Raw genomic sequence first — 26,840 nt, 5'->3', positions numbered from 1 at the left:
TTAGATGTAATAATGTAGGTGTAATACCTTGACTTTGTCCTGGGAGGTGTGGGGTTTCCTCACCTTCACCCCTCCAGTCGCTCCAGCTTCCACTTTTTCCTTACTCTGTACTTTCACTTTCTCTGGGTCATGTGATGGGGCCAGATAGAGGTCATACTTGCCCTCTGCCCCCATACGGTAAGAGTTAGAGCCCCCCGCATCCCAGGTCACATCAATCCAGCCTATAAACACAGTACACAAAGTGTGTATAGCTGTATCTGTATTACATTTGACAATGTTCTTGAACACATTTCTGTTACTTAGACTGAAACTATGGAATGCTAATAATCACAACTTTAACAAAACAATCAATAGCTTTTGCCACAATCCAAAGCCTATTTTTAAAATGATTATTGTCCTGTAAGTCCAAACTGTAATACCTTAATTCCTCTAATTTTTGGGACAGATATTATCAGTGTTGAAAGTACAATATTGCATTTCTTTACCAGCTTTTTGGGAATGTAAAGATATGAGTATGTTGTTCATTAGATGGTCTAACCATGTAAGTAAACGGAAAATCAGTATTCCTGCTACAATTGCATATATATTGGCTAAAATGAGCAAACCCTGGTGAAAAATTAGAGGAAATAGGGTATATATATACACATACATATATGTGTCTTAACTGAACTCTAATAATGTCTTTACAACTATTAAACGTTAGCAAATCTTACAGACTAACAACAGTAATCTAAATTATGATTGAAATTTTAACTTGCACAACTGGCTTTGTAAAATTTGCCTTAGAACATGCAAATCCTGTATGTAACATATCCTTAGTCATTTACTTTCAATGAAAATACACCTACTCCCTAATTATTTTTTAAAATCATCTCCTTTTCAGTGAATAATTCATACATCTTGACAGAATATTGAATCCATGGGCTAATCACCATTTTTAAGTGCCACGTTTCACCACAGACTTCCCATTGTCCCCATAAGAATGACAATCCACCAACTTCATAACTCACCATTGTGGAGCTCTCCTGTGACAGTTCCCTCCCCTGGTGGATTGCCGTCCTGGTCACGCCACTTCCAGTCCATTCCTCGCGAGACACGGGCCCCAGGCATCATCTGTTGTAGCACCTGTGTTCTCATGATGCGTCGCTGTCGCCTCAGGTTAGCTTCTGCCTCCCTCGCTGCCTTCCCTGGGAACAAAAACACAGCAATTAAAGCACCATCACAAAAACAAATAAAAAAAAAAAAATAACACAATACTCCTGAAAAATGTACCCGCTATTAAAATCTAGCCAATCATGCTTCCTTTATAATCAATCTCACATAAAATAAACAGTTACACAAGAAACAATGCTCTTCAGTAAGCATGTAAAAATTTCTTTTAAGATGGATTTCAGGTTCATTACTCCTGTAATCCGACTTTGAAGCATTACAATGCTAGTTTACATCATTTACTTGAAGATAGCTGTTAGCTGGTTACATGTACAACTGTTATAACTATTTACCCAAGTCATCACAAACGCCTGTGACTGTTCCGTACACCTCAAAGCCCGAGAGAGACAGGTAGTGTGTCTGACCGCTGGCATTCTTGCCATTCTGCTTCAGGCGGATGTGTCTCCAGCCCTGTGTCTCATCCTTAGCTGGTTCTAATGGCCATGAAGCTGTAGACCTGTATGGTACAACAATGTCATATAAGCATAACAGCTTTGGAAAAATTAATCAACCATGAATCATAATTTTACATAAACATCAATGAAATGCACTGATAAAAACACAAAATATTACTTTTTCTTTTTTATGAAATGTCTTAAGACAAATACTCCCCTGACCGATGAAGGCTGCGAAGCGTCACTGTTAACTGACATGTTATTTTCAATAAAGATTAAGTTTTTGGCTTTTTGCTCAAATTGTGGTTGAGATATTTAGAAGAGCTGACTGACCCTGGTTCATTGAGAGAGCAGTCATCCTGATGGTTGTACATCGTCACCCAGTTCTGTCCATCCTTGGACACCTGGAACAGCCAGTTCCTTAATGCCGACCTCAACAAACGAATCATAAAATTACATGTCAGTTGTATACAACAGTAGTTTGATTGTCTTCAAGGCATATCTACCATCATGACTTCAACAACCATGTCTGAGTCACTCTATCTTTAACAATGAGCATGCATTGCACACATAGGATAAACTTTATTGAATCACTTCTGTATCATAGTGTGCTTAATAACTCTTGCAAAATATTACTCAGAAATATTTGTACTCTGATTAAAAAAAATTTGTATTTTCATTTCAATCACATGAAATAAATGACGATGTAGAAATAGTTTCATGAAAAGCTAGAAGTACCTTCCATATCCTCTTGCATGTCTCAGTGTGTAGCAAGTAGGGATGACCCAAAGTCCAAGGTCAATGGCAAACCAAGCATTCCTGAAATTTATCAAACCCAAAAGATGCTATGCAAATTGTCACACAATAACACAAACAAGTGAGAATTAGAGCATTACATTAACTGTATTTAATACAAATTTGTACTTCAAGTTGGTTCAGTTAAACACAGTACTCACAATATATACTTTTTATATTTGTGTATTTCACCGGTGTTTAATGTGGTACACTAACATTTTTTACTTATACGATAGTGATAAGGTTTATGCAAGGAAGTAACCAGAATGCTCAGAGTAAAGCACTGCTCTTCACTGGGTACTGGCTAATGCTCCTGATATACAGCCACAGTCAAAGCATCAAGAGCTGGAGACGTTTGTCAGGGTCAATGGTCTACAGCAAGGACAATGCTTTAGATGGCTGAGGGAACAAGAACCCCTGGTTTCTTGTGGAACAAAAACCCCTGATTTCTTGTGCAACAAGAACCCCTAATTTCTTGTGGAACAAGAACCCCAGATTTCTTGTGGTTATTTGCCATGGCAGTACATGTATTGTCTACTGGTACATACTTGTCATCGTTTGTGTGACAGTTGAGGGCTGACGCTTCCCGACTGAGGATATCCTCCAGTCTGCCATAAGGCAGATTTCTCCCCTCCGAGGACGTGATCACCACAAGGCCGTACTGGGCAGGGTTCACCCACTCGTAGGCAGTTCTAAAAAAAAGCAAAAAGAAAAAAACACTCACAAATCCCTCGGCAGTGGTGGACAGTCCTGTCACAACAGGCTGTTATACAAGTCAACAAGGTTGAGCTGGAGACAGTCCATAATCAATGTAAATCCTGAATACATGACCCTTTTGACCAGATTTAACACATGTTCTACACTGAATTACAAAGTAAATCAACACAAAATAATATCATTCCAACCCACATGGCTTTAACTGAACAGAGCTAAAATCTCTGTTTCTCTGCTAAAACCTACTTGGCATTTGTTCCAATCCAGTGTATAAGGCCATTCTCATCGAAGTCCCGTTGATGAGAGAAAGTAATTTTGGCATTACGTTCCTTCAGCCGTTTTACAAAGTTAAAAGTTCCCCTTTCATAGTCATACCACTGCTTGGCCACCTACAACAAAACATTAAACAACAATGACCACTGCCTTTGTTGTACACACTAGTGGGCTGACATAACAACACCCTAATTTAGTTAGCACATCCGCACATCCAATCCCTTTTAAAAAACATTTTAAAAGTAACATGTCAATCAGTTCTTTCTTACCACTACATCTGTGAGAGTACGAGTACGAGTTATTCAGTACATTAAATTTGATTTGTCTTTTGAATTTTTGTGCATGTGTGTAGTTTACACTGGAGTGTTGCTATGATATTGGCAGTCTGTACACTGAAACGTTACTCTGACATATATGTCTGTACACTTAAGTGTTGCTGTGATGTATATGTCTACACTGAACACGCCCACGTTGCTGTGATGTGGGTATGTCTGCACACTGAACAACAAGGCACAGCTGTCATGAGTGTATGCCTGTATACTGAACAACAAGGCGCAGCTGTCAAGAAGGTATTGTCTGCACACGGAACAACAAGGCGCAGCTATCATGAGGGTATGTCTGTACACTGAACAAAAAGATGTTATGTGGATACACTGAACAAAAAGCTGTTATGTGGATATGTCTATACAATGAACACTGGCGTATTGCTGTGATGTGGGTATGTCTGTGCATTCAACACAGAGGCTCTGCTGTGATGTGGGTATGTCTGTACTACACTGAACACTGAGTCATTGCTATGATGTGGGTATGTCTGCACACTGAACACCAACGCACAGCTGTCATGTGGATATGTCTGTACAATGAACACTGACATATTGCTGTGATGTGGGTATGTCTGTACACTCAACACTGAGGCATTGCTGTGACCTACCATTTTGAGCAGGTATCTTTCTAGTGCTGCCACGCTAGTCAAAGGCTCTATCTTCAAGTTCCTGTTAGAACGGTCAATGAGCGACGTCTCTCCTGCAGATCTCTCCAGCCGTAGCCTCAGTCGCCTTGTCAGGATCTATAAACACATTGTACCCATAACATAGTCACCTATCAACAAACATCTGACTGTTTCACATGTAACCTGTTCAGCAGCATCAATTTCTCAATATGGAGAGATTACTATTAAACAAAGATAAGCAGAATTTGAAATTACAAAACTTCTTCTACACACATCCAGCAATTATCAATGGCCAATTTCACAAACCTTGCCACACAAATCCCCTTACAGTGCTCCAACACAGGTCACATGGAAACATAGAGTTACTGTGAAATATCAGGAGTCTATACTGTTTCTGCAGTAAAACTTCACATATGTGAACATCCTCTTTCTTATGTGTGATACACCAAACAGGTTGCAACACTCTGGGAAGCAGAATTACTAGAATTTATCTATTTATTTCATTGGTGTTTTATGCCTTAGTGAAGACTATTTCGTACATACAATGCCAGCCAGCATTATGGTCTAAGGAAATCTGCAGATTACTAGCAGACCTTCCCACAAAGGATCTATGTGTCACACAGGAGGGGGAATTACTAGCAGGTTTACAACAGCAGTGATAAAAAGTGCAGTTTGTGCAGTGATTAATATGAAATTAGTGTTGTTACCCTACAAACCTGCAGGCCATATCCTGCCCCAGGTACGTCATAGCTGTACACAGGCAGCTTCTCTATGGACTCCAGTACCGCTATCAGCTTCCTCACCAGAGCCACTGCTGAGGGCACCATCCTGAAACAGACAAATGACATATACCTCTGGTCTAACTGACCATTTAAGGTTACCTTCCATGGTGTATATATATATATATTTATATTTCATGAAAGGTACAAATAAACCTGTACAAAATCTGCATGTTATTGAACTGACTACTTGCATATTGTGATATGCAGCCATCAGGAGACATACCCTTCCTTTTCCATGAAGGCTTTCTTGAAAATGTTAACCCGTTCTGCTGTCTTCTTTCTGCTGGCTTTTGGTGAGGGATCAGCAACATTCTGTATAAAGCAATGGAACTTGATAAGATATTAAACAAATCTTATACGATAATATATAAACTCAGTAGGGTATATAATCACAGATTACAAATACTCATATAAATATAAGGAACAAGTCTACATGTAGGTTCACAAAGTGCATACTTTTGCAAAATTTTATAATACCATAGTAGTTCAAAGACAATGTACAAAGAATCTTTCAGATCCATGAAACTTACATTGTTGAGACAATTGAGCAGTGTCTGCACCAGGCCACTACTGTGCAGCTCATAAGATGACACAGTGTGCTCATCCCTCAGTAATACTGTTAAGTCTCCCAGGGCACGGAACATCTCCTCCTGCCAGTGTAGCCGACCCTCTGGGGACGTCATCTGGCTTATCTGCTGCGCACAGGCTGACTCAAGCCTCTGCACAATGTTCTTCAGTTTTGCCACGACTCCCCGCGGGGTGGCCTCAGCTGCCTTAAAGTAATGACTATAGAGCTCTCTTGCTAAGCACTTGGCCTGGAACAAAAATCAGTTCCCAAAAAGTTAATCTTCAGTTTTAGAATACCATTTTTTAGAATCTCCATTTAAAAAAATTAGGTGCACAATGTTACAGAAGAGAAGATTAGTTTGTTTGGCTGACATGACTGGAACTTTCCTGTAGTCAGAAGACTGAAGATTTGTTGGATGTAATATGCAAACAGAGACTAATCTAATTTCACAGAGTATTTTCCACTGAATAACTGTGCAATTTAAAACTAAGCTGGGATGACATAAAAAAAAAACAGAAGACAGAAATATTTGAAAAAAAGTCACCACATACCTTTGTCCTAATTGCATCAACTTTGGATCTGAACTTTTTACTTCGTTTTCCTGCCCAGCTGGCAGCAAATTCAGGACCCAGGGAAGTTTCAGCTGTAAAGGAATGCTTTGTTCCTCTATTTGACTCAAAGATAAACCCTGGCAAATCCTCCTTCAGGATTGTGGCCTAGACAACGGGAAACAAGAAAAAGCTCATTTTAGTCTTCAATAAAAAGCAAAGTGACACGCTAAAATGACAAATTAGTACCTATGCAAGGGCACTGAAATTAATTGAGGTGGAACCGTCTGTGGACATATACAGCACTAAGGTTCAGGATTAGTGCCTGTCCTCATCATCTAGACACTCGAAGTCAACCAGCAAATGGCTCTGTTGCCTGAACTTAGAGAGATTACTCTTTCTGTAGATTAGGCTAATCTCCACATTGGCACTTCGCCACTAGCGTACCTGTTGTCCATCGGAGTTGTGTATGTGAAGCTCCCCCTCTTTTTTACATGCTAGGCTCCAGTTGCCTACCACCAGCCTGGCAGGACTGCTGTGGGACAGGATAGGCTGACTGGGTGTCCCACTCTTTATCTGGCTCTTGGCTCGCTGGAGTTTCTCCAGAAACTCACCACGGTTCTCTGGAACACCAACGCATGATCAAATTAATCACATGCTTTAAAACTACAGCAAATTAAGAACAATAATAATTCAAATTCCTCAAATCTGAAAACATTTTTTTAATTCTGCATGCTGATTATCTGTTTATGGACTAGAACTAATTTGGCAGAGTCAGCTCTGTTGAAAACTTTTGAAACACAATAACGCCTACAAAAATGCCAATTTAAGCACGGGCAAATCCCCAAAAATGTGGAGAAAAAATGTAAATTAACCAAAAAAGAAAAAAACAGCTGCCTAATGATCAACAGCCATACTTCCTCGTATTTCGGGTTAAATCTTATTTTGGGTATTACCATATTTTTCTGAAATATAGTGATGATAACTTAGGTCAGTCCAAACCTTATGTGTTACACTGGCTAAATCAAACAGCACTGAAATCCGCTTCCAAAATTTAAATGTGGGAGTGCAAAAATTTGCATTCAAATTTAGTTTACCTGTGGACTTGCCCAGATGATATGAGTGATTTACCTGAGCTATCTGATCCTCCCTCAGGACTGCCACTGGAGTACATGGTGGCCAGCTTACTGTCCAGGATGAACCTGAACCAGCCGTTACTACCATTAGAGAGCTCCAAGGCAGCTGCGTCACTCCACAGATACAAGCAGTCACGCCCTCTCACGATACACCAGTCCTTCCAGTGGTAAGGTCGGCCTTGTAACACCTCCTTACCATCTTCAGGCATTGTGTCATCCTCATCCTACAGATGAATAAGTCACAACATTCTTACTGTTACATAACTATAGTTATGTACACTGATAGCAAAGTAATAATAAGGAAACTCACAATAAGCTTTTAACAGGATATCTTTAGATTTAAAACCCCGTTCAACTACTTACCAGACACCCATCTAACACTCAAAGCCACAAAAGGTCAAAAATAATCACTGATTTGTTACACAAATTCTCAGTTTCTGGGACTTTTTTAAACAATTGCAGAATGAAATTTCCGTGTCAAAAACACTTATAATTTTGTTTTCTTTAATGTGTTTCATTATCCAATCTTGCTAATAGACAATCCTAGGACTGACAACTCCACCTCCACACTTCACACAAACACTATTTACATGTGCTAATTTCTCCTCTTTTGCCTTGGCCCCTTCCTCCTCTTCTGGTGGGGGTCCTGCCAGGGCTAGCACTTTACCAAAGATCCCCAGACGGGCAAAGTGTTCCAGAAATATCTCCTCCCCCTTCTGCATGAGGTCCTGGGCTGTGTTGAGGGCTGTCAGGTGACCTTCATCATCCTCCTGGACAAGAATACATGACATGGACATATGCTTGAAATTTTTAATTAAGGTGCCACTGCCATGTTTTTCTTTTTCGAAAACCAGGAGGACAATAATTTAAAACTAGCAGAACGAATATACATGTATACAGTTTTTATACAAATATTTATGGACCAGGATTGGAGTCTAGTAAGGTTGTTCATCTCGTCACCCTAATTAAAACTAAAGTAAATGTAGTCTGTGCCTTTCAAAGAGGGTTTTGACCTATAATTTTACAGTCTTCTATCCTCTTAGTCCATCCACACTGATAATGCAATATCAATCAAAGCCAATTTTTCAAGGAATTTTCAAGGCCTACTGAATAAGCTTCATCCAAATGACTCCTTTAGTCATACAGAAAGCCTTCTGATGCAAAGGTTTTGCCTTACCTCATTGTCGAGCACAGTTCCCAGCACCTCTGTAATCTGAACAGCAAAGTTGGGAGAGGTGAATTCTGAGCCACACACCTCCTCAAGCTGCTGCTCAGATATGTAGTGTAGCATCTTCCGGATTATCGCCAGGCTAGACTTCCTGCAGGTACAGCACAGCAAAAATATATGAGCTTGTGTGAAAAATTTAATAGGTTAAGAGTGGATGCATGAAAACACTAATACACCCGTATCTCACACATTCAGTAAAGCAGTAAAACACAAAAGGGCAAAGTCAACATTCCACAGACATCTTTCTACCCTAAGTCACATGTAGTTTGTCCATGATAAAAACAGCTAGGTGTAAGCACATCAACATTGAACTTGTATAACTCAGTCTGAGGATTTATCTATCTCACTGGTGTTTTATTCCATACTTAAGAATATTTCACTTATAATCATAAAGAATAAGAATATGAAAGAAATTCATGTATCCTAAACTGGGAAAGGGGAAGAGACAGAAGATACAGTCTCAAGATGCTTGATAACTCGGATCACAAGGAAGTGAGGCCAACCTGACAGAAGGAAGCATGGTGCTCTGGTAGACACGGGTAAACACCGGCAGGAGCTGACGTAGGTAGATAGGCGCCACTTCGGGGTCCCCTTTGGGCTCGGTCATGGCGGCCTCCACCTTTTCAGCCTCTACATCCTCCTTCTTCTCCTTCTCCGGCTCAGGCTGGTTACTTTCTCTGTGAACTGGCACCATCCACTCTCCTGTAACGGCAACAATAGTATTAAAACATGTGTCACTTTCTCATCATATTCCGTCCTGTATCCTGCTGCACTATCCACTTGCTTACCCTCATCATACTCCGTCCAGTATCGTGCTGCACTATCCACTTGCTTACCCTCATCATATTCCATCCTGTATCCTGCTGCACTATCCACTTGCTTACCCTCATCATATTCCATCCTGTATCCTGCTGCACTATCCACTTGCTTACCCTCATCATATTCCATCCAGTATCCTGCTGCACTATCCACTTGCTTAACCCTCATCATATTCCATCCTGTATCCTGCTGCACTATCCACTTGCTTACCCTCATCATATTCCATCCTGTATCCTGCTGCACTATCCACTTGCTTACCCTCATCATATTCCATCCAGTATCCTGCTGCACTATCCACTTGCTTACCCTCATTATACTCCGTCCTGTATCTTGCTGCACTATCCACTTGCTTACCCTCATCATATTCCACCCTGTATCCTGCTGCACTATCCACTTGCTTAACCCTCATCATATTCCATCCTGTATCCTGCTGCACTATCCACTTGCTTACCCTCATCATATTCCGTCCTGTATCCTGCTGCACTATCCACTTGCTTAACCCTCATCATATTCCATCCTGTAGCCTGCTGCACTATCCACTTGCTTACCCTCATCATATTCCATCCTGTATCCTGCTGCACTATCCACTTGCTTACCCTCATTATACTCCGTCCTGTATCTTGCTGCACTATCCACTTGCTTACCCTCATCATATTCCGTCCTATATCCTGCTGCACTATCCACTTGCTTACCCTCATCATATTCCGTCCAGTATCCTGCTGCACTATCCACTTGCTTACCCTCATCATATTCCATCCTGTATCCTGCTGCACTATCCACTTGCTTACCCTCATTATACTCCGTCCTGTATCTTGCTGCACTATCCACTTGCTTACCCTCATCATATTCCATCCTGTATCCTGCTGCACTATCCAATTGCTTAACCCTCATCATATTCCATCCTGTATCCTGCTGCACTATCCACTTGCTTACCCTACATGAACCAGTATCATTTACTCACATTCTTCAACATTGCATTTCTGGTCATTGGACGTCGGCGCAAACGCCAACACTCAGGATGTGATATAAGCTATGCCTGCACTTTGTACAGGTTAGCTGAAATTGTCGTGATCTGAACTATGTGTGCCTGTGTGTGTGTACTCACCAGGTGACTGCAGAATCTGAATGACTTCCCTGTGACCCTCATCACCCCTCTCCCTGGCCTTATCCAGGGGTGTTTTAACCATCTTCATCTCTCAGGTCTGGATTAGCACCATACCTCAACAGGGTCTGGGGTAACATAATAGTAACAAATCATCTTAACACAGATCTTTCACATCAACAGTTTGTGCTAGAAACACATCCCAGCTGATGTATTCCACAAAACAAAGTATTTCATCTTTACAAACATGATATGATGGATGTGCTGCATGTAATAGAAAAACTACAAATATCTACACATTTGAAGGTACAACCATATTAGCTGTGTGGAAAACAAGAAAAATGTATCAGAAAACTTGAATTTGTAATATATTTGATCTAGGGACAATATTCATACACCGTGCAAGTGAGACATGCTTACCTTGACAATCTGTGGGCGTCCAAAACAGGCAGCGTAATGCAGGGAAGAGGAACGCAGCCCTCTGTTCACATCAGCTCCTCTCTCGCACAGAAACTCCACCTGTGAAAACAAACAGGCCTCCATATTTAGGATGTCAGTACTCCGTGAAAAATACCGCGTAACAGTCAAGAAATCAACTGTCAAGGTAAGAAAGATCAGTTGTTTCCCCTGGCTTTCTTCCCAAAATAATGCTGGCTGTCATTGTCGAAGTGAAATATTCTTGAGTACGACTTAAAACACCTATGAAATAGAATAAACAACACTGGCATGTCCTATTTATAGTAGTCACATTATATTTTCAAACACTGGAGCTCTATATCAAAGTTTTCAAACTAAACTGTTGTCCAGGAGTGCAAAGGAATACATCTATATACATCTTAGGGTGAATTATTGGTGAGACTTTAATGTACACCATACTGTAATAGTTCAGATAGAATATCACTTAAACCTGATGACGCAAACGCATACCATCTCTTGAGTTCCAAAAGCTGAGGCCCAGTTGAGTAAAGTTTGACCTACATCATCCATGAAGTTCACCTCAAACCCTGTACACAGAAAGCAAAAAAATTTTAAGCATGCAAACATGGACCCAAACTACCATTTGTGCAGAAGACTTCCTGCTTCTCTGAACACATATTTTCACACCATAATGGAAAAAAGAATATATCAAAGGCTTATAAAAACTATACTTTATCGAATGAATGAATATTTCAGCCATATCGTGGCGAGTATACCCAATCAAAAACAGCACAGAATAGTTCTGTGGAATCCTGCTGATAAACTCACCATTGTCAATAGCATCAATCAGGGCATCAGTGTCCTTACTCCTGATACAGTCAATCAACTGCCTGTGTGAGCGCTCCCCAGCACTGTCCATCCGACCCAAGCCTGGCAGTCTACTGGACACACTACTGACACCAGCTTTGGGCAGAGCCTTACGCCCCTCAAAGAGTAGCACCAACAGTAGATCCACCAGACGCATCGTATCTAGGACACACCTATTAAAGGTAATCATAAAAAAGCTGACATACACATTTTGTTGTTTTATGCAAGGTTTTAGCTCAAAAACTCTGAAAAAGGCAATGGTTGGCATCTATATGGCTGTACCTTTAGATTTGTTGATATTTGTAGTTGTTGTATTACATGTAGCACCATTATATCATGTTGGTAAGGATGAGGATATTGCTGACGTTTTCCACTCTATTGCTAATGGAAAAGACTGCATGACAGACACAAGAGTTCTAAGGCTTTAGCTCTGAAGGATGAGTCCATTTTTTACAGTTAAACCTAGCATGCGTGCAACTACCGTGAAAACCAGTGCTGTAGCTTCTTATTTACATGTATGACATGCTTTGTGCACTTTGTACAATGTGTAAATCACACTGAAAAACTGCAAAGAATTATGTATGTATCCTTGGGGTTTAATGTGGTACTTAACGATTTGATTTATCATATGATAAGGTATCATTAGGTGCGTGTACATATATTGTGCATGCTTGTGTCATGGCAAGTCCATGCTGCCAAAACTGAAGTATCATGCCAAGGACACCAGATATGATGCCCCAACCAGCCACATTATACTGACACCTGGCCAACCAGTCCTGTTTCCTTGTTCTAACTTCTTAGTGCTGAGCGCCAAGCAAGGCAGCAACAAGTACTATTCTTAAAGCGTTTAGTTTGACTCTACATAGGTCTGACCCTGGGTCTCCTAACTTCGAGGCGAATGCCCTAATTATTGGCCACCGAAGCGGTCCGAGCAAAAAGGTACATGCTGTTCTGGAGTTGTTTTTCACTGTAGACACTTTAAACATGACTACTTTCCTTTACATTAGCTTAGACTAGTCAGATAACAGGCAGAGAGAAGAATTACACAAATGGCACAGATACGCTACCTCTCATCACCCCTAAGTCCACTCTCTATTGCGTCCGGCAGCTCAGATCTCAGGAGGTCATGTGTAATAGCCGGTGACCCCCGGCACAGCGTGGACAACAGACTGATCACTGTGGAAATGCTGGGGCTGGACTTGCTCTCTGGGGTCATGCTTACACTTCCAGGGGTACTGGACACTGATACATTAGGTCCTACTTCTCCAACATTCTCTAACCGCTTCAACAGCTCCTCTACCAGCCCGTTGTGAGATAAGGGGGCGGGGTCAATTCCCCGGCGTGTAAACCGATCAGCCAGAGAGGCGAAACAACGCAAAGCTCCATCAGCAACCTGGCGTCAGAAATGGGAATTTAAATCACCTGGACTTGACGTGACCTGATCTCATGTTGCATTTATTTCAGCTTTCATGGGTTCAAATCTCCATATTAATCATTAATAAACTGCTTGGGTGTTTACATTTAACAATATTAACAGTTTTGAGATTACTTTACTTTGGCCAGAACAGGGTTACTCAACAGTCTGTCAGTCGCCGAACAGTGCCTCGTGTATTGTGATATACTGCACCACTGGATCCTTCACAACATTTCATATCAGTGCATACTCACAAACTGATCTTCATGTTTCAGAAGTGTGGACAATGACTCGACGCAGGCCTCCAACGATGCATCCTGGGGCTCCATCTTGCCACAGAGGCGTGACACGACAGACATAGCAGAGTGGAGCGTGTCCTTGTGCACCTGGGAGCCATGTTCCCTGATGAACGTCAGAACACAGTTCAGTCCTCCTGACTCAAACACAGAACCCGACTCACGGGTACAGATCAGCTCCAACACCTGTTAGATATAAAGTCATAATATGTATCAAATACTCGCTTTATCCTATATATATATCTGTATACTGATATCAGTTTTTCTTTTGTTTATCCATTTGCTCATAGTTTTACAATGCTTAGTTTGAACATCATTTCTCTTCTATATTGACCACGACTTGTTTTTGTACTCTAATCTCTATGCAGGTGCATTCATAGCGCTATCTCACTGGAAAGCAACGCCGAAGGCACAGGCTTCATTCCAAACCCAGTCAGAAATATACGAACATCTGCACTTAGCCACTTAGTCAACCCCCCTGCCTGAGCCATTATACTGCTACGCGTCAACCAGTCGTTGCATTATCCCCTTAATGCTGAACGCCAAGCGATGAAGTTACAACTTCCTCCTTTAACGTTTTGGGTGTGACCCGACACAGGATTGACCCTGGATCTGTCGCCTCCAAAAGCGAACAGTATGGAAAGGTGAGTAGTTGGTGAAGTGGTTGACTGTTAATCAAATTTCACATGATTTTTCACCAGCTTAATGGCCCAAGTGTGATTAGTTGATGAAAATTTGTAAGAAATTATAGTATACACCATACAGTGTTGTAAAGGGGCTTAAAGTCGTCATTATTACCTTGATGCACTGCTCGGCCAGGTCGCGGCTAGTCCTGGATGACATTTCCACCACGACCAGTCTGTTACACAGAGCCTTGATGGCCCCCTCCACAGCCACAATACGCCGGGTGCACTCCGCAGACACATCCAGGTAGTAGGTAATTGCCCTAGCTGTGACTTCCAGTACATTGTCAGGGGCACACTCATCCAGAAAGATACGGCATAATGCTGGCAAAAATGTGCGAGGTGGGCAGCTGTAAAATCAAGATAACCATCACTGTCAGAATACAGATAAACACAACCTAATCCTTGTATGTATATGTACATGTACCTCCAATGTACCACTAATGTTAAATTACTAAAATAGTAATACTGAAGCTTAAAAGGTTATATTTCTTGCACATACCCAATGTTTGAGATGACACAAGACTTTAAAAATCCCAAAGTGGTACATGTAGGTCAATAAAATGGTTGCTTTATGGCAAGGGAGGGCTAATCTGTCAATTTTAACACTGGGAGGTATATAGAATAAACCGAAAAGGATTAGATTGATCTACTGAATTATGTTCTAAGGTGGGCTTGGGTTCTCAATATCACAAAAAACTACGATGTTATGTCAGTACTTTGACATAAACACCATCACTGCCCTGTTAAAAGACTGGCAAGGAGTCCAACTGAGCCATACATACATGTACTTCACATCAGGCCTTCATCTTTCCCAAATATCCACTAATTGTTAATACATGTAGAATAAATATATATATATATATATATATATATATATATTATATATATATATATATATATACATAAACCTACATGTATATCATGCACGAAATATGTCAACTGGATGATATTCAACATGACGTGATGTGCAATAAGGCTATGCAAAGCTGACAATGTCTAAATAATGTAAATTTGTATAAAAGATTATCTTCATTCTTGCCAGAGTTGTCCTCAGTGTTGTCAATCATATTTGTACTTGGGTACATCAGGTGCTAATCACATGTGTTGGAAAGCATTTTGCTGATAATGGTGATACAAGTCTGCAGATGTACAGCTTTGGGTGCTGTACATGCATGCACAGAAAAATATTTCTACAAACTGCAGTCTAATAGATGCTAGATAAATCAATACATCAGCTACAAACATGGTGATGATGAAAAATTGTCACTTGATGAATGTCCCATGTCACTAATATGATGTCCCTGAACGCTTATCACAATTCACACTTAGATACAAGTGTAAATACACACACATGTTATACATGTGCTGCAAACATCAATTTCGTGTACATTTGGGCGGTGTACCGGTATTATACATTGAGAAGAAATGAACGGGCATACATGTAGATGCAGTCAAGCCCCTATATACAGTCAAACCCCTATATACAGTTTTAATTCCATCCACACATGCATATAATGTAAAAGACAAAGTGATCCATGCAACAATAATAAAAGAAACCTGTACAACCCGTTTGTCCCCACCACAACAAGTGGGAATTGATTATGCGTCAGAGACGACACACTTCCAGCTAGCAAGCCACACTGGGAAAATAATGCACGTCTCTATACAACTATACATCAGGAAATCGCACAATGAAAGTGTCTGCTGTGATTACCGCATATTTGGTAGGCAAGCAAAAAGAGAAAAAAAAACATGTTTGCTCTGCATACATAAGTATACAAAGTACGTCATTATGTTACAAAAGATATGCAGAGGCATAATTTCAGGACAGCTTCAGCTGCATTGTCATTTGTTTATTCTCCTTCCCCTGTTTATATACTTACAGTTTATACCCAAGTTCACAAAGCAACACCAGTCAGGTCTTGTGTATCTGAATTTATATTTTTTAACAGTAGCAATGCACTACATATACATGTGTACATTAACTGTAGTTTAACATCAAAGATACATGTACATGTATTTTTAAAGCTACCAGTAGTATCAAGTATTAGCCTTATACGTTACTTTAAAAGCAAAAGAAGACCACCAGACACCCCACATATACAGATGTAATCAACCTCTTTCAATGAATCTACCTTACAATAGTTTTCAATCTGAGTGGTGGTTAGCGGAAATTTTGCATCATTTCAGTCTGTCATTGTGTGGGAATCTGTGTTACGGAATGTTTACTGTGCTATACTTAAAAAATTCTGAAACTAAACATACAATTCTGAAACTAAACTGAAACTGATTCAAGTTTTCTGTGTTTTTTCAAAACACTTGACCAAAGACACTAAAAGCAAAGTCACAAACATTTGAAAATATATGCACAAGTGTCCACAAAACAAGTGTCCCCAAAGAGGGCACAAAATTATTTATTCGAACATTCCTGGATGAGTTACATGAAGTTCAAACCTTTTTCTTTTAGGCAGTATACAATTTATATGGTAGGATACATGTTTACAAATTAGCCCAAGTGAATCAGTTACACTAAACTGACCATATACATGTACATATGTAAGTACAAGCACATGTTAGTAATTCTACCCTACAGCATTGTCTCCTCAACAACCACATGTTAGCCATCAGATTTGAGGTGACAACTGTTCTTGACAAAATTATTATGGTGAACTCTTAGTGATCTCTACAACTTGGTGACCACAAGATACGTTGCATGTGTACATGCATGCAACATGTACATGTGTCATTAAGGACTCTTGCCATGGTCACCCTATATATGAGTTAGAATTAACTAAAGGTCAATGAAGAGGAGAGGAAGGAGAAGGAGTGATCTGCAAGTCTGTGAACTGTAAATTACCAACTGTGTGATAAGACAGTTAACACTACCATATACATGTTTGTCTTCCATTCACAATAATAAAGCCAAGATGAGTCACTAAGGTTAAGCTGATTTGTTTGCTGCACCACTGTTTTGCAGTTGAGCATATCAGAGCATGCAGCAGACTTTAATGCCAAGAGCACTTACTTTAAACACATATACATCAGATGATGTAGCTGTAAACGAAATGTTCAGGAAATTCCAAATACATACAATAACACAAGCATACACTGAGTATCCTTCAGTGATGTAGTGTTAAAATACAGTAAGGCCATACGGTAAGGCCATAATTAAAATACTGTTTGTTTGACGTCATCGTCAAAAGTCGAGTAAATTAGGCCTACATTCACTGACGGCTAGATGGTCTTCTGGACAAATTTTATCGCATTCCTTGGAGTATACGATTGGTAATTCCATAATATCTCACTTTCTGAGCCCTACTCACAAACGTGCAGCTATTGTTTTCGTGCACGGCACATGCGCAAGCGTGGTTGATGTTTAGGTGGTACAAAAAAAAAAAAAAAACTCGCAGCGAGTTTGATGATGGGGTAGCTGAAAACAGATACAATGTCATAATTGGGTGCACATTTCGTCCAGGCTAAAGGCAGCAGCAGTCTCCGCGTGTCAGTAAACATAAGCCATCCTTAGACTGGATTTTCAGACTAAGGAAAACACAAGACAGAGAATTTATTTATCTGCTCTGGCAATACATTTCTTGAGGAGTTCTTTTGTTTCTGTGTGTGTGTGTGGGGGGGGGGGGGGGGGGGGGGGTAAATAGTATAATTATACACATATAATATGAACATATTACTGGTAATGAATTATTATTTACATATAATTCATAGTCTAGTTAAGATTATTTGATCAATAAACCGTAGTATGTTAGTCATGAAGCCAAATTCAAGATAACTAGCACCAGAGCTACAATTACAATTATGTACAAACTAAGATATTTCAAAATCTAATAATAAAGTGTACAACGTTAAGGATAAACTGTTCTAAAACTCTTTCAACTTGTCACACGATGCATGCGGATTGAGACAGATATGAAGCTTGCGATAGACATACATGTACAGCGTTTCACAGACGTAAAGGTTAAAGCATGTGGAACTTGTGAGTGAGTGACTGTTTGGGCTAAACGTCGTACTTAACAGTTTTTTCAGTCATATGACAACGAAGAAGTCCTTAGGAGTGCATGTAATGTTCCTCCTTGTTGCAGGATGAGTTTCTTACTGAAGGCATAAGCCATCCCGCCTGAGCCATTATACTGACAAGGGTCAACCCTATCCCATTCATGCCAACGCCCAGCAGAGCATGTGATATACATACAGCCTTTGACAGATGTAAAGGCTAAAGCATGTGGCTTGTGATAGACATGCAGCTTGTGACAGATATAAAGCCTAAAGCATGTTGAGCTTGTGATTGACATGCTGTTTGTGACAGATGTAATGGCTAAAGCACATGGAGTTTGTGACAGACATGCAACTTGTGACATGACAAAGAACGTGGGGCTTGTGAATATATATGTAGCTTCTGGAGCTTGTGAAGAATCTGGTGCTAGTTACAGATGTCAAGCATGGGAGCCTGTCTGTCATGCATGTGATGCATACTGTTAGTGTGTATGATGAATATCCAGTAAAGTACTTCTCCCCATCCAACCCTAATGAAAATAATTCACAACCTTTCTTCTCTTTTCAATCCATTAGGTTATTTGTACAGTTTAATAAACACCAATAATGAACTGGGTGTGAGATAAACCTTTCACTAGTAAAATACATGTGCATATGTAGTGACTATTCATATCATAGAGCACATGTGGACCAGCCAATAAGCTCATGGTAAAAAAAAACAAAGGACATCAGCTCAGAATATACATACATCTTGAAATAATGGAAGTGTGTGTAACTTTAGATACCAAAAATGATAGGGTTTGTTTAGCCAATTAACGTTAGCCAATGCAATTCTAAATGTACATGTATTGTATACATGAATATATAACCAAACCATTTGGCAGATGGTTACCGTGGGTAATAAGCTAAAGTAAAACAGATGTTTATGGTACATCTACTTTAGGATTGTTTGAAAATAGATATTTTACAAACATAAATAACACACAGCCATCAAATCTAGAGACCTACACACAAGATACATGTAGGTCAGCAGACAATTAGTCACTACATGTGTACATATATACCGGTACACAATTACAGCTCTATATATATATATAATATATATATATATATATATATATATATATATAGCTCAGGGTTAAGCAGGTATAGGTAAGTAATTTATCAGTTGACCGAGCAGACTTGAAGGTCATTTGTCAGTCCTGGTCAGCCAAAGTAGTAATCCAGACCAGAGAGAGCACAACTCCAGTTGACACCTCTGTAGTATACCAGTCATAACAGCTGTCATAGGCGATTGTGAATCTGTGTTTCCTGTAGGTCACAGTTTATCAGGTCAAAGGGCAAATCAATATCACTAAAACTGCCACTCTGTATTGGTATATCATGTAACACTAACCAATAACTTCCCATGGTGCGACAAATAGCCAAACTGTAACCTAAATGCTAATTCATTGATATACACATGTATGAGTACTTCATCGCAGATTTATCTGCTGGCTGGAGTATTGTAAACAGTTCATGAAGTACAATTTCAGCTTTTGAAACATCAATATGTTGACTGTATTACAATGTATTTGTTATGCACATGAAGTATCACAATGTATTGTTTCGAAGCTGCATACAAAGAAACCTTCAGCCTTGAGCACATCTACAATGTAATGACTAGATAACAATACATAACTATGATTTGTAATAATGTGCAGATCTTCTTTGAGTGGCATTTACAAAGTTGTGAAGCATGAAGTAGGAGGGCGGCCTTTTCAGGATAACGTTTTTGTTTATTTCAGGCTGCCTTTGCAGAATCATAAAATTTAATGACCCCAATGACCTTGAAGAAAAAGGTCAAAATCCCTGAAAATCAACAGGGTTCTTCCTCATGGTAAGGTGTAAGTGTGGTGTAAGTTTGGTGAACTTGGACTAAACCCTCCCAGAGATACCATGTTTACAGGGTCTTTTATAAAATCTAACTTAAATGACCCCAATTATCTTTATGAACCAGGCAGAGGTCACTGAAAATTAATAGGGTTCTTCCTCATGCCAAGGTGGCAATATCGTGAACTACAGCTAACCCTTTGAGATGGATGCCAAAGACTTTATATGCCAAAGACATATTTTTTAAAGTTTGATCCTGTGTGTTGACTGTCTATGTATCTGACACTACTATGAACATGTATGTAGGTCTACATACAAGTAGGACATTAAGTTGAACAAGTTAAACGTTAATGTTTTATTCTTTTACATCTGATGGGTGCCCGTCTGTATACAAAAATATGTATGTAAACATCTTCTAATTCTACACTCAGTGAATATTACCAAGTAAGAATTAAGGGTAACCTGGTGTGGCATTTGTCAGAAAATGTGCTTATCTGTATTTGACTATATCTTTGTCCCTTTTTCACACTTTTTCACGCAGTACAACAACCAACCCATCAAAATGATCCTCAGAACAAATATAGTGTACACATCATATCAAGAATTATTTAAATAATTCATAATCATATGGCATTATCTAGTGAGACAATGCACCGGGTAAGAACATGCTAAGCTTTATAAATTTTTAAACTAAGTGACCCAGACTATGACACAAAACAAGCTTGGTACATCCCTCTAGCACACTGTAACTCACATTTTTTGGAAATTTGGGACAATAACAGGGTCAAATTAATCATCTAAAGTTTACAATTTATGTCTCTTACTTTTCTTCAGCTTTTTAGTAATATAAAACATGGTATTTTCAAAAAGAACAGGCGGGGTGCCGTACATTACCATCTGACGGTTGTTTTACGTGATAGTATACACACATATATGAGAAATACAAAGAGATATGCATGTTTACTCCAAACCACTGTCTCTGATCACTATTTGATTAATCTTTATTACTAGTAGTTTTATATAGGCCTATGTTGTATACATTCAATGTTTAAAAACGCTATTTTGAGCTTTTTATTGTTCGGCTATGTTTAGGATGAACAAAGATATGGTCGAAAAAAATACGCAGATATCTGACATCAGGAAACCTTTAATAAGAAGTGGTTCTCCATTGACACAGTAGAAGGACATGAGGTTGTCAGGTTCAGAATAATCTTCCTTACCTCTCAAAGCATCTGTCGACGTTGTCTGACATGAGGAGAAGCATACAGAGCTGTTCTAAAGCTATCAGTTGCATGTCCCTCTCGTCCCCTTGCCCCATCTGAAGCCATTCCAACAGGGTTTCTGGATCCACATCCGCCATTTTGAATGATGATATTATCTTACGCCAATGTCGAGCAGGTAATATCTATTTTTGTACCTATGAGCTGGGCTTTGTTAAGAACGAAGTCGCCCATTAAATAAATGATTTCTCTTGCCCTAGTGGGCGACCGGAGGTCATAAAATAACTTCAGAAAGAAATGTCAACATAACACTGTGTTTCCCGTTGAACACAATTTGTGTTGGTGGGAAGTAATACGCTAATCTTGTGTTAGTTATGACACGCAGATTGAAATTGCTTTTCTTTGGCTGATTCCTTCACATGTGACACAGAAGTTTTTACTCCCTGGGAAAACAGAACTGTCAGATAGCCTTCTCCCAGGCCTACGCTGTCGTCCCCAGCTCCTTAATACCACATATTTTCGGTAAACAAAGGATCAAATAAATCCTGCTGGGAAGAACAAAACCCTCCGAAATATCAAGCCTCGTTTTCATTTTTCACACGGTGGTTCGTCATTAGTCATTCAGAGTGGTCTCCCCTTAGTTTAAATGTTTTCCCACTCATTTCGGGCTGGGGAATTTTCTTTTTTCGGTTACTGGAAGATGCTGATAGACCCGCACCGGGTTTTACTTTAATTTTTTTTTTCTAATTTAAATTTTTCTTCTAGTTGATCAGGAATATGCTTCTAGGCCTGGTTAACATTGTAATACACTTATATTTGCAAGCAATTCAATTTTGCAGTGCTTATTAATGTTTGCCAATGAAACTTCCCCCCCACCAATAGATTGACAAGTGAATTCTTACACCCCACTGAAAAGTCACGATAATGTGTATGTAGGCCTATGCCTGACGCAGTAGCCTGACTGACCAGCCATTGTGCTTTCCTTAAATGTTAGTGACCACGCCATAAAGTCACATTGAAATATGTAGGCCAATATACCTCCTATACAGCCTATCATGTGACTGAACATAGCGTTGAACTCCTGACCTCTCATAAATGCTCAGTCGACCATGACGCTCTGCTCAGACTCTTGGTCATTGTAATGGTGCAAGTTATTCAATACCTTTTATGACTGTTTTTTTTTTCTGTTAATACATGGGTATTTTGAAGTTTTTTGTGGAACTGGAGATGTATGAGCATATTCCACTCCAATTTTCAGCTTTTCTTTCCCTGCAGGAGCTGACATAAAAGTGAGGTGTGTAAAATTAATTGGCTGTATGATAAAAACAGCTTTTAAAATCACTGTCATAATTTTCAGCTGCATAGTGATTGGTGTTTAAATCGCAGGCATTAACATCAAAATGATTTCGGTGAAATTGCTTTATAATCACCATCATGATCTTCATAGTGAGTGGTGTCATTTATTCTGAGAAGAAATTTCATTTTATTTCACAGTATTAATCAGTAGAAATTTCCTGAGGCAGCAAGTTGAAATTTGAACCGGCCGCCATGTTTACATTTTATGTCCGACCTTGGGCGTTGCTATGGCGTCGGTAAGGGAGGCGTGGCCTACGCGGCGGAGAATGGATCGGTGTATTGGCCGGTCCATGAACGTTATGAGTGTACAAACTGTCACACAAGCTTTGTTAGCCACTTTTTCAATTGCTGTCTTCACAGCCCTATGAATAGTGAGAGCAAGAAAATCCACAAATTCCCTCTCCATGTTTGGAACTGCTAGCATAATTAATTTACCATACTAATGATAATACAAAAGACTATGAATGAACTAATAAAATGTCTGGGGTTTTATTTCAGTTAAACACAGATGGCTAAAACACTATTAGTGATAAGCAGCCAGAAAACTAAACTGCACGAAATCAACATTACATATACATGTTACCATGTAGAATGATTTTGTCATTTGCCAATGACAATATAGAAAATAGTGTTCATCCACATTCGATCAATATCACCAAGCTGCCAATTATTCTGAAAAAGATGTTATCAGCTGGCCTAAACAAACTTTGGTGCAGATGGTCCATATATCCTCTGATAAAACCTGGGACTATGATGTATTATATAATTTGTAAGGTTATAATCACTCCAAATGAAAATGAAGATCTGAAATGTAAGAGTGCGACATTCGCGTAGCTTAGATGGTTGGTTGTAGGCTTAATGTTGACGATAGATGCATACCTCTAATGGTATACATGTAGCTATAGTCCCCAGATCGATCATATGGACTACATGCCTGTTCTGTAAATGATCCGATCTTGACAAATGAAAACATAAAAAATGTGTTGCACCAACGTAAATTAATATACTACCAAGCCATCTCACAAGTATCTTAATTTTCTATTCTCACTTTAGACAACTAGCTCTAATACATATTTCAGTTCATCATCAACTGTTTGACAAGGAGGTCCAAATCTCAACAGATACAGGACAAAAGTTAAGGGTCAGACCCACAGATAATGGCATTGAGCATGAATGTATTTCATGACTAAAATTTAATTAAGGTTCTGAAGTTCTTTTACAAATACTTCTGGATAAACACTCCATTAACACATTTCTATTTATTCATTTACTTATTTGATTGATGTTTTACACCGTACTCATGAATATTTCACTTATACGATGGCAGCCAGCATTATAGGTGGCTAGCAGACAACACATTTATAAATATGAAAAATATACAAAATATCATTAATGTTATTTGTTATGTTTGTTTTAAAAGCTGTTAAAATACGTTACACTATCATGCCAAATAGGGCCTATGACTTTGTTACACAGAATTAATGGCCCTTTGAGAAACAACTCCAATGGCTAAACCTTACTTTGCAAACAATAAACTTCACATAAAGCAATGATGAAAGAAAATATTGTGATAGCTGTTACATATAGTTCAGGGAGCTTCAGCAGAATATTTTTCTCATTTCAATGTTCCCAAAATACAGCTGTTTCCATGACGTGGAACTTACAGCTATATAAATGTGGGATACGACTCACACAACGTCATATTTTCAGTTTCCCTAATACGGTGCATCCCACAGCTGAGTAAGAATTCCAGATAAAAGTTGAAATTTAAATAAGAGTTACCAGCATGTCAGAATGAACTGGTTGTTGTTGTTTAAGTCTGTTTCTATACCTCAAATAGATGTATCGTAGTTTATATTATTTGTCTTTCTTTTAACACACATGCTATTCTCCAAAAGAAATAACACATGTATTAGTAAAATCTGTAAACATCACCAAATAAACCCTTCACCAACAGCAATCAATGAAGTATCCTGTTGCGTAGCATATCTGAGGGATACAGGGTGTGTTCATCCAGCCAAGCTCCATGCAACTTCCATCATCATATGCTTTGCTACACCTTTCAATGAATATACTTTAGAGCGCACACTTTCAGAACACTGCAACAACACACACACATACTCAGACTAAACACATAGATGTATCTGGATGTAGGAAAGGCCTGTGTTCAGATACATACTATGTTTAAGATATAAAATGCAATTTAAAATACAAAACAATACCAGTGATGTTTACCTGATGGATATACCATGGAATACTCCACTGAAATCTGACATTTTTATTATACACCAAAAATAAATGTAGGGCCTACTTTGCTCATGAACACTGAAGAAAAATGTGCACTTCTTTAGAACAAACTGCCCATACATCAAATCACACTGAAAGTATCTAAGTACAAGCCAGCAAATTAATCTTGAATATTACATGCCATTTTGTGAATGACACTTTAATGCATATAAACAAAAAGAATGGAAGAGTCAAGGTCAGTCAGTTGACAAACTCAAACAGCAATGTGAACACAGATGTATAAAGCTACTACGGGCATACAGAAGTGTGCGTTACATGTATTATCAAACAGTTTCGGAATGTATAGCACTAAAAGTATAAGAGAAGTAAAAGAGAGTCCTATAATCACAAGTGTAGATGTGCAAGAAGTTACAGAACTCTCGGCATTAGTGTAAATATACATACATGTATTTTAAACTTTAAATGATGGCTAATGTTAACAACTAAACCTCACTGTAAATTAATTTTGGTAAATGAACAAAAATAAAATAGCTGACAATTACATGGTATTACTGCCCACAGGCCAAGTATACAATGGAAAGATGAAGTAAAATGAAGGGAACTTAAACTTCCTCACTCAAAAATCATCACAATTTAGTGAAACATCAATCAAAAATGTGTGGAGCTCAAGTATCTGGCCCCTGCAAGCAGTATTAGGCTTTACAGATAAATGTTTGAGAACAGGGGAGTTTGGATGTTTTAAGTCTTTTGTCGTTGAAGGTAAAAACAGTCCTCCTGCATCATGCCTATTGTGAAAAATGTTAGGCAACCTTTGTGGACAATAATTTATTGGGCACTTGTCTCACCGTGTTCACGAGGCACAAATAACAATGCTTTCCGTTAGAAGCTTCTCAAGTTCACAAACGTTCAGCTCCTTAGTTTTCTCTGTCTACTCTTAGTCTACTCTTAATAACTTTTTTTCAGATGCCCCTGTTATAGTAACATCCTGCAATTGTTGCCTAACATTTTTGACAGGTCACATGATACAGGAGACCTTTTTTTTACCTTTAGTAATAAAAAAGTTTGACTTCGTAACTCCCCTATTTGAGCTGGTGAAAATTGCAGTCATACTGCACAATGTGAGTCTTGTTACTTGTAAGTTTCATGCATGTGTATTTGCACTGTTGTTATGCCTATATTAAAGAGCATTGGAAGTGTAATAAAGGTCTAAAATGAAAAAGCACACTAATGATGTCAGACCTGGTTTTAATTAAATTCTATGGGAGAAAAAGGCAAATATCAATATCACAAAATATTCACAACACAAACCTATGGCATCCTCTTATTTTATTTTATCTAATTTATTCAGGTTTTTTTTTTTTTTGGAAAACTTCCTTTTTTGAGACAGGCAAGATGTGAGCACAAATCTGCTTCGACCAATGAAACCTTCCTCATGACTGATTCAAAACAATTTATATGTATACATACATGTATGTATGATCCATATGGTAAACGACCTTGGATGAATTTGTTTCTGAAGTAAAATCACACACATTTGACTGTCTTGACACGCAAGAAGCTACATCAAATGACTCAGATCAAAACTGCTATACATATGCACTGTATATATATATATATATATATATATATATATATATATATATAAATATGTATATATATCTACAGTCAGTCATCTACATAAACCTTTATGAACAGATGTGCACCAAGCGCCTTCATTTTACTAAATGTACATACATGTAATTATTTTGCCAAATAGTTTGACCACCTGATGCATTCCTCAGCATTCTCATTTACACATCATGTGCATGCGACATTCTTGGATTTTTTCTTCTACTTAGAAAATGATATGACACCAAAGTTACATGTACATCAGTCTAAAAGGACCTCATGTTAATTTCAAACTGAAACTGAGATAAGACATCAATCATGACTGAATTAA

At 38.9% G+C, this 26,840-nt stretch overlaps 1 protein-coding gene across 1 annotated transcript in view; it reads right to left on the bottom strand.

The window, feature by feature from the left end:
- Nucleotides 1-21,855, bottom strand: part of LOC135469368 (E3 ubiquitin-protein ligase HECTD1-like) — a 45,828-nt gene extending 23,973 nt beyond the window's left edge. The window contains 26 exon segments of the mRNA XM_064747999.1: nucleotides 28-221; nucleotides 1,011-1,187; nucleotides 1,503-1,666; nucleotides 1,938-2,036; nucleotides 2,343-2,423; nucleotides 2,948-3,091; nucleotides 3,360-3,502; nucleotides 4,318-4,452; nucleotides 5,052-5,163; nucleotides 5,341-5,429; nucleotides 5,648-5,932; nucleotides 6,237-6,401; nucleotides 6,681-6,856; nucleotides 7,365-7,593; nucleotides 7,960-8,139; nucleotides 8,547-8,688; nucleotides 9,101-9,299; nucleotides 10,522-10,597; nucleotides 10,599-10,646; nucleotides 10,939-11,037; nucleotides 11,446-11,522; nucleotides 11,764-11,975; nucleotides 12,870-13,195; nucleotides 13,471-13,698; nucleotides 14,311-14,545; nucleotides 21,299-21,855. Of these exon segments, the coding sequence (XP_064604069.1) occupies nucleotides 28-221; nucleotides 1,011-1,187; nucleotides 1,503-1,666; nucleotides 1,938-2,036; nucleotides 2,343-2,423; nucleotides 2,948-3,091; nucleotides 3,360-3,502; nucleotides 4,318-4,452; nucleotides 5,052-5,163; nucleotides 5,341-5,429; nucleotides 5,648-5,932; nucleotides 6,237-6,401; nucleotides 6,681-6,856; nucleotides 7,365-7,593; nucleotides 7,960-8,139; nucleotides 8,547-8,688; nucleotides 9,101-9,299; nucleotides 10,522-10,597; nucleotides 10,599-10,646; nucleotides 10,939-11,037; nucleotides 11,446-11,522; nucleotides 11,764-11,975; nucleotides 12,870-13,195; nucleotides 13,471-13,698; nucleotides 14,311-14,545; nucleotides 21,299-21,438 (4,155 nt within the window). The 5' untranslated portion in view covers nucleotides 21,439-21,855.
- Between the last annotated feature and the right edge of the window lie 4,985 nt (nucleotides 21,856-26,840).

The sequence above is a fragment of the Liolophura sinensis genome, chromosome 6 (genome assembly GCF_032854445.1).
Source record: "Liolophura sinensis isolate JHLJ2023 chromosome 6, CUHK_Ljap_v2, whole genome shotgun sequence".
NCBI lineage: Eukaryota > Metazoa > Mollusca > Polyplacophora > Chitonida > Chitonidae > Liolophura > Liolophura sinensis.
The sequence above is the reverse complement of the archived record's forward strand: the minus strand, read 5'-3'. Positions and strand labels throughout refer to the sequence as shown.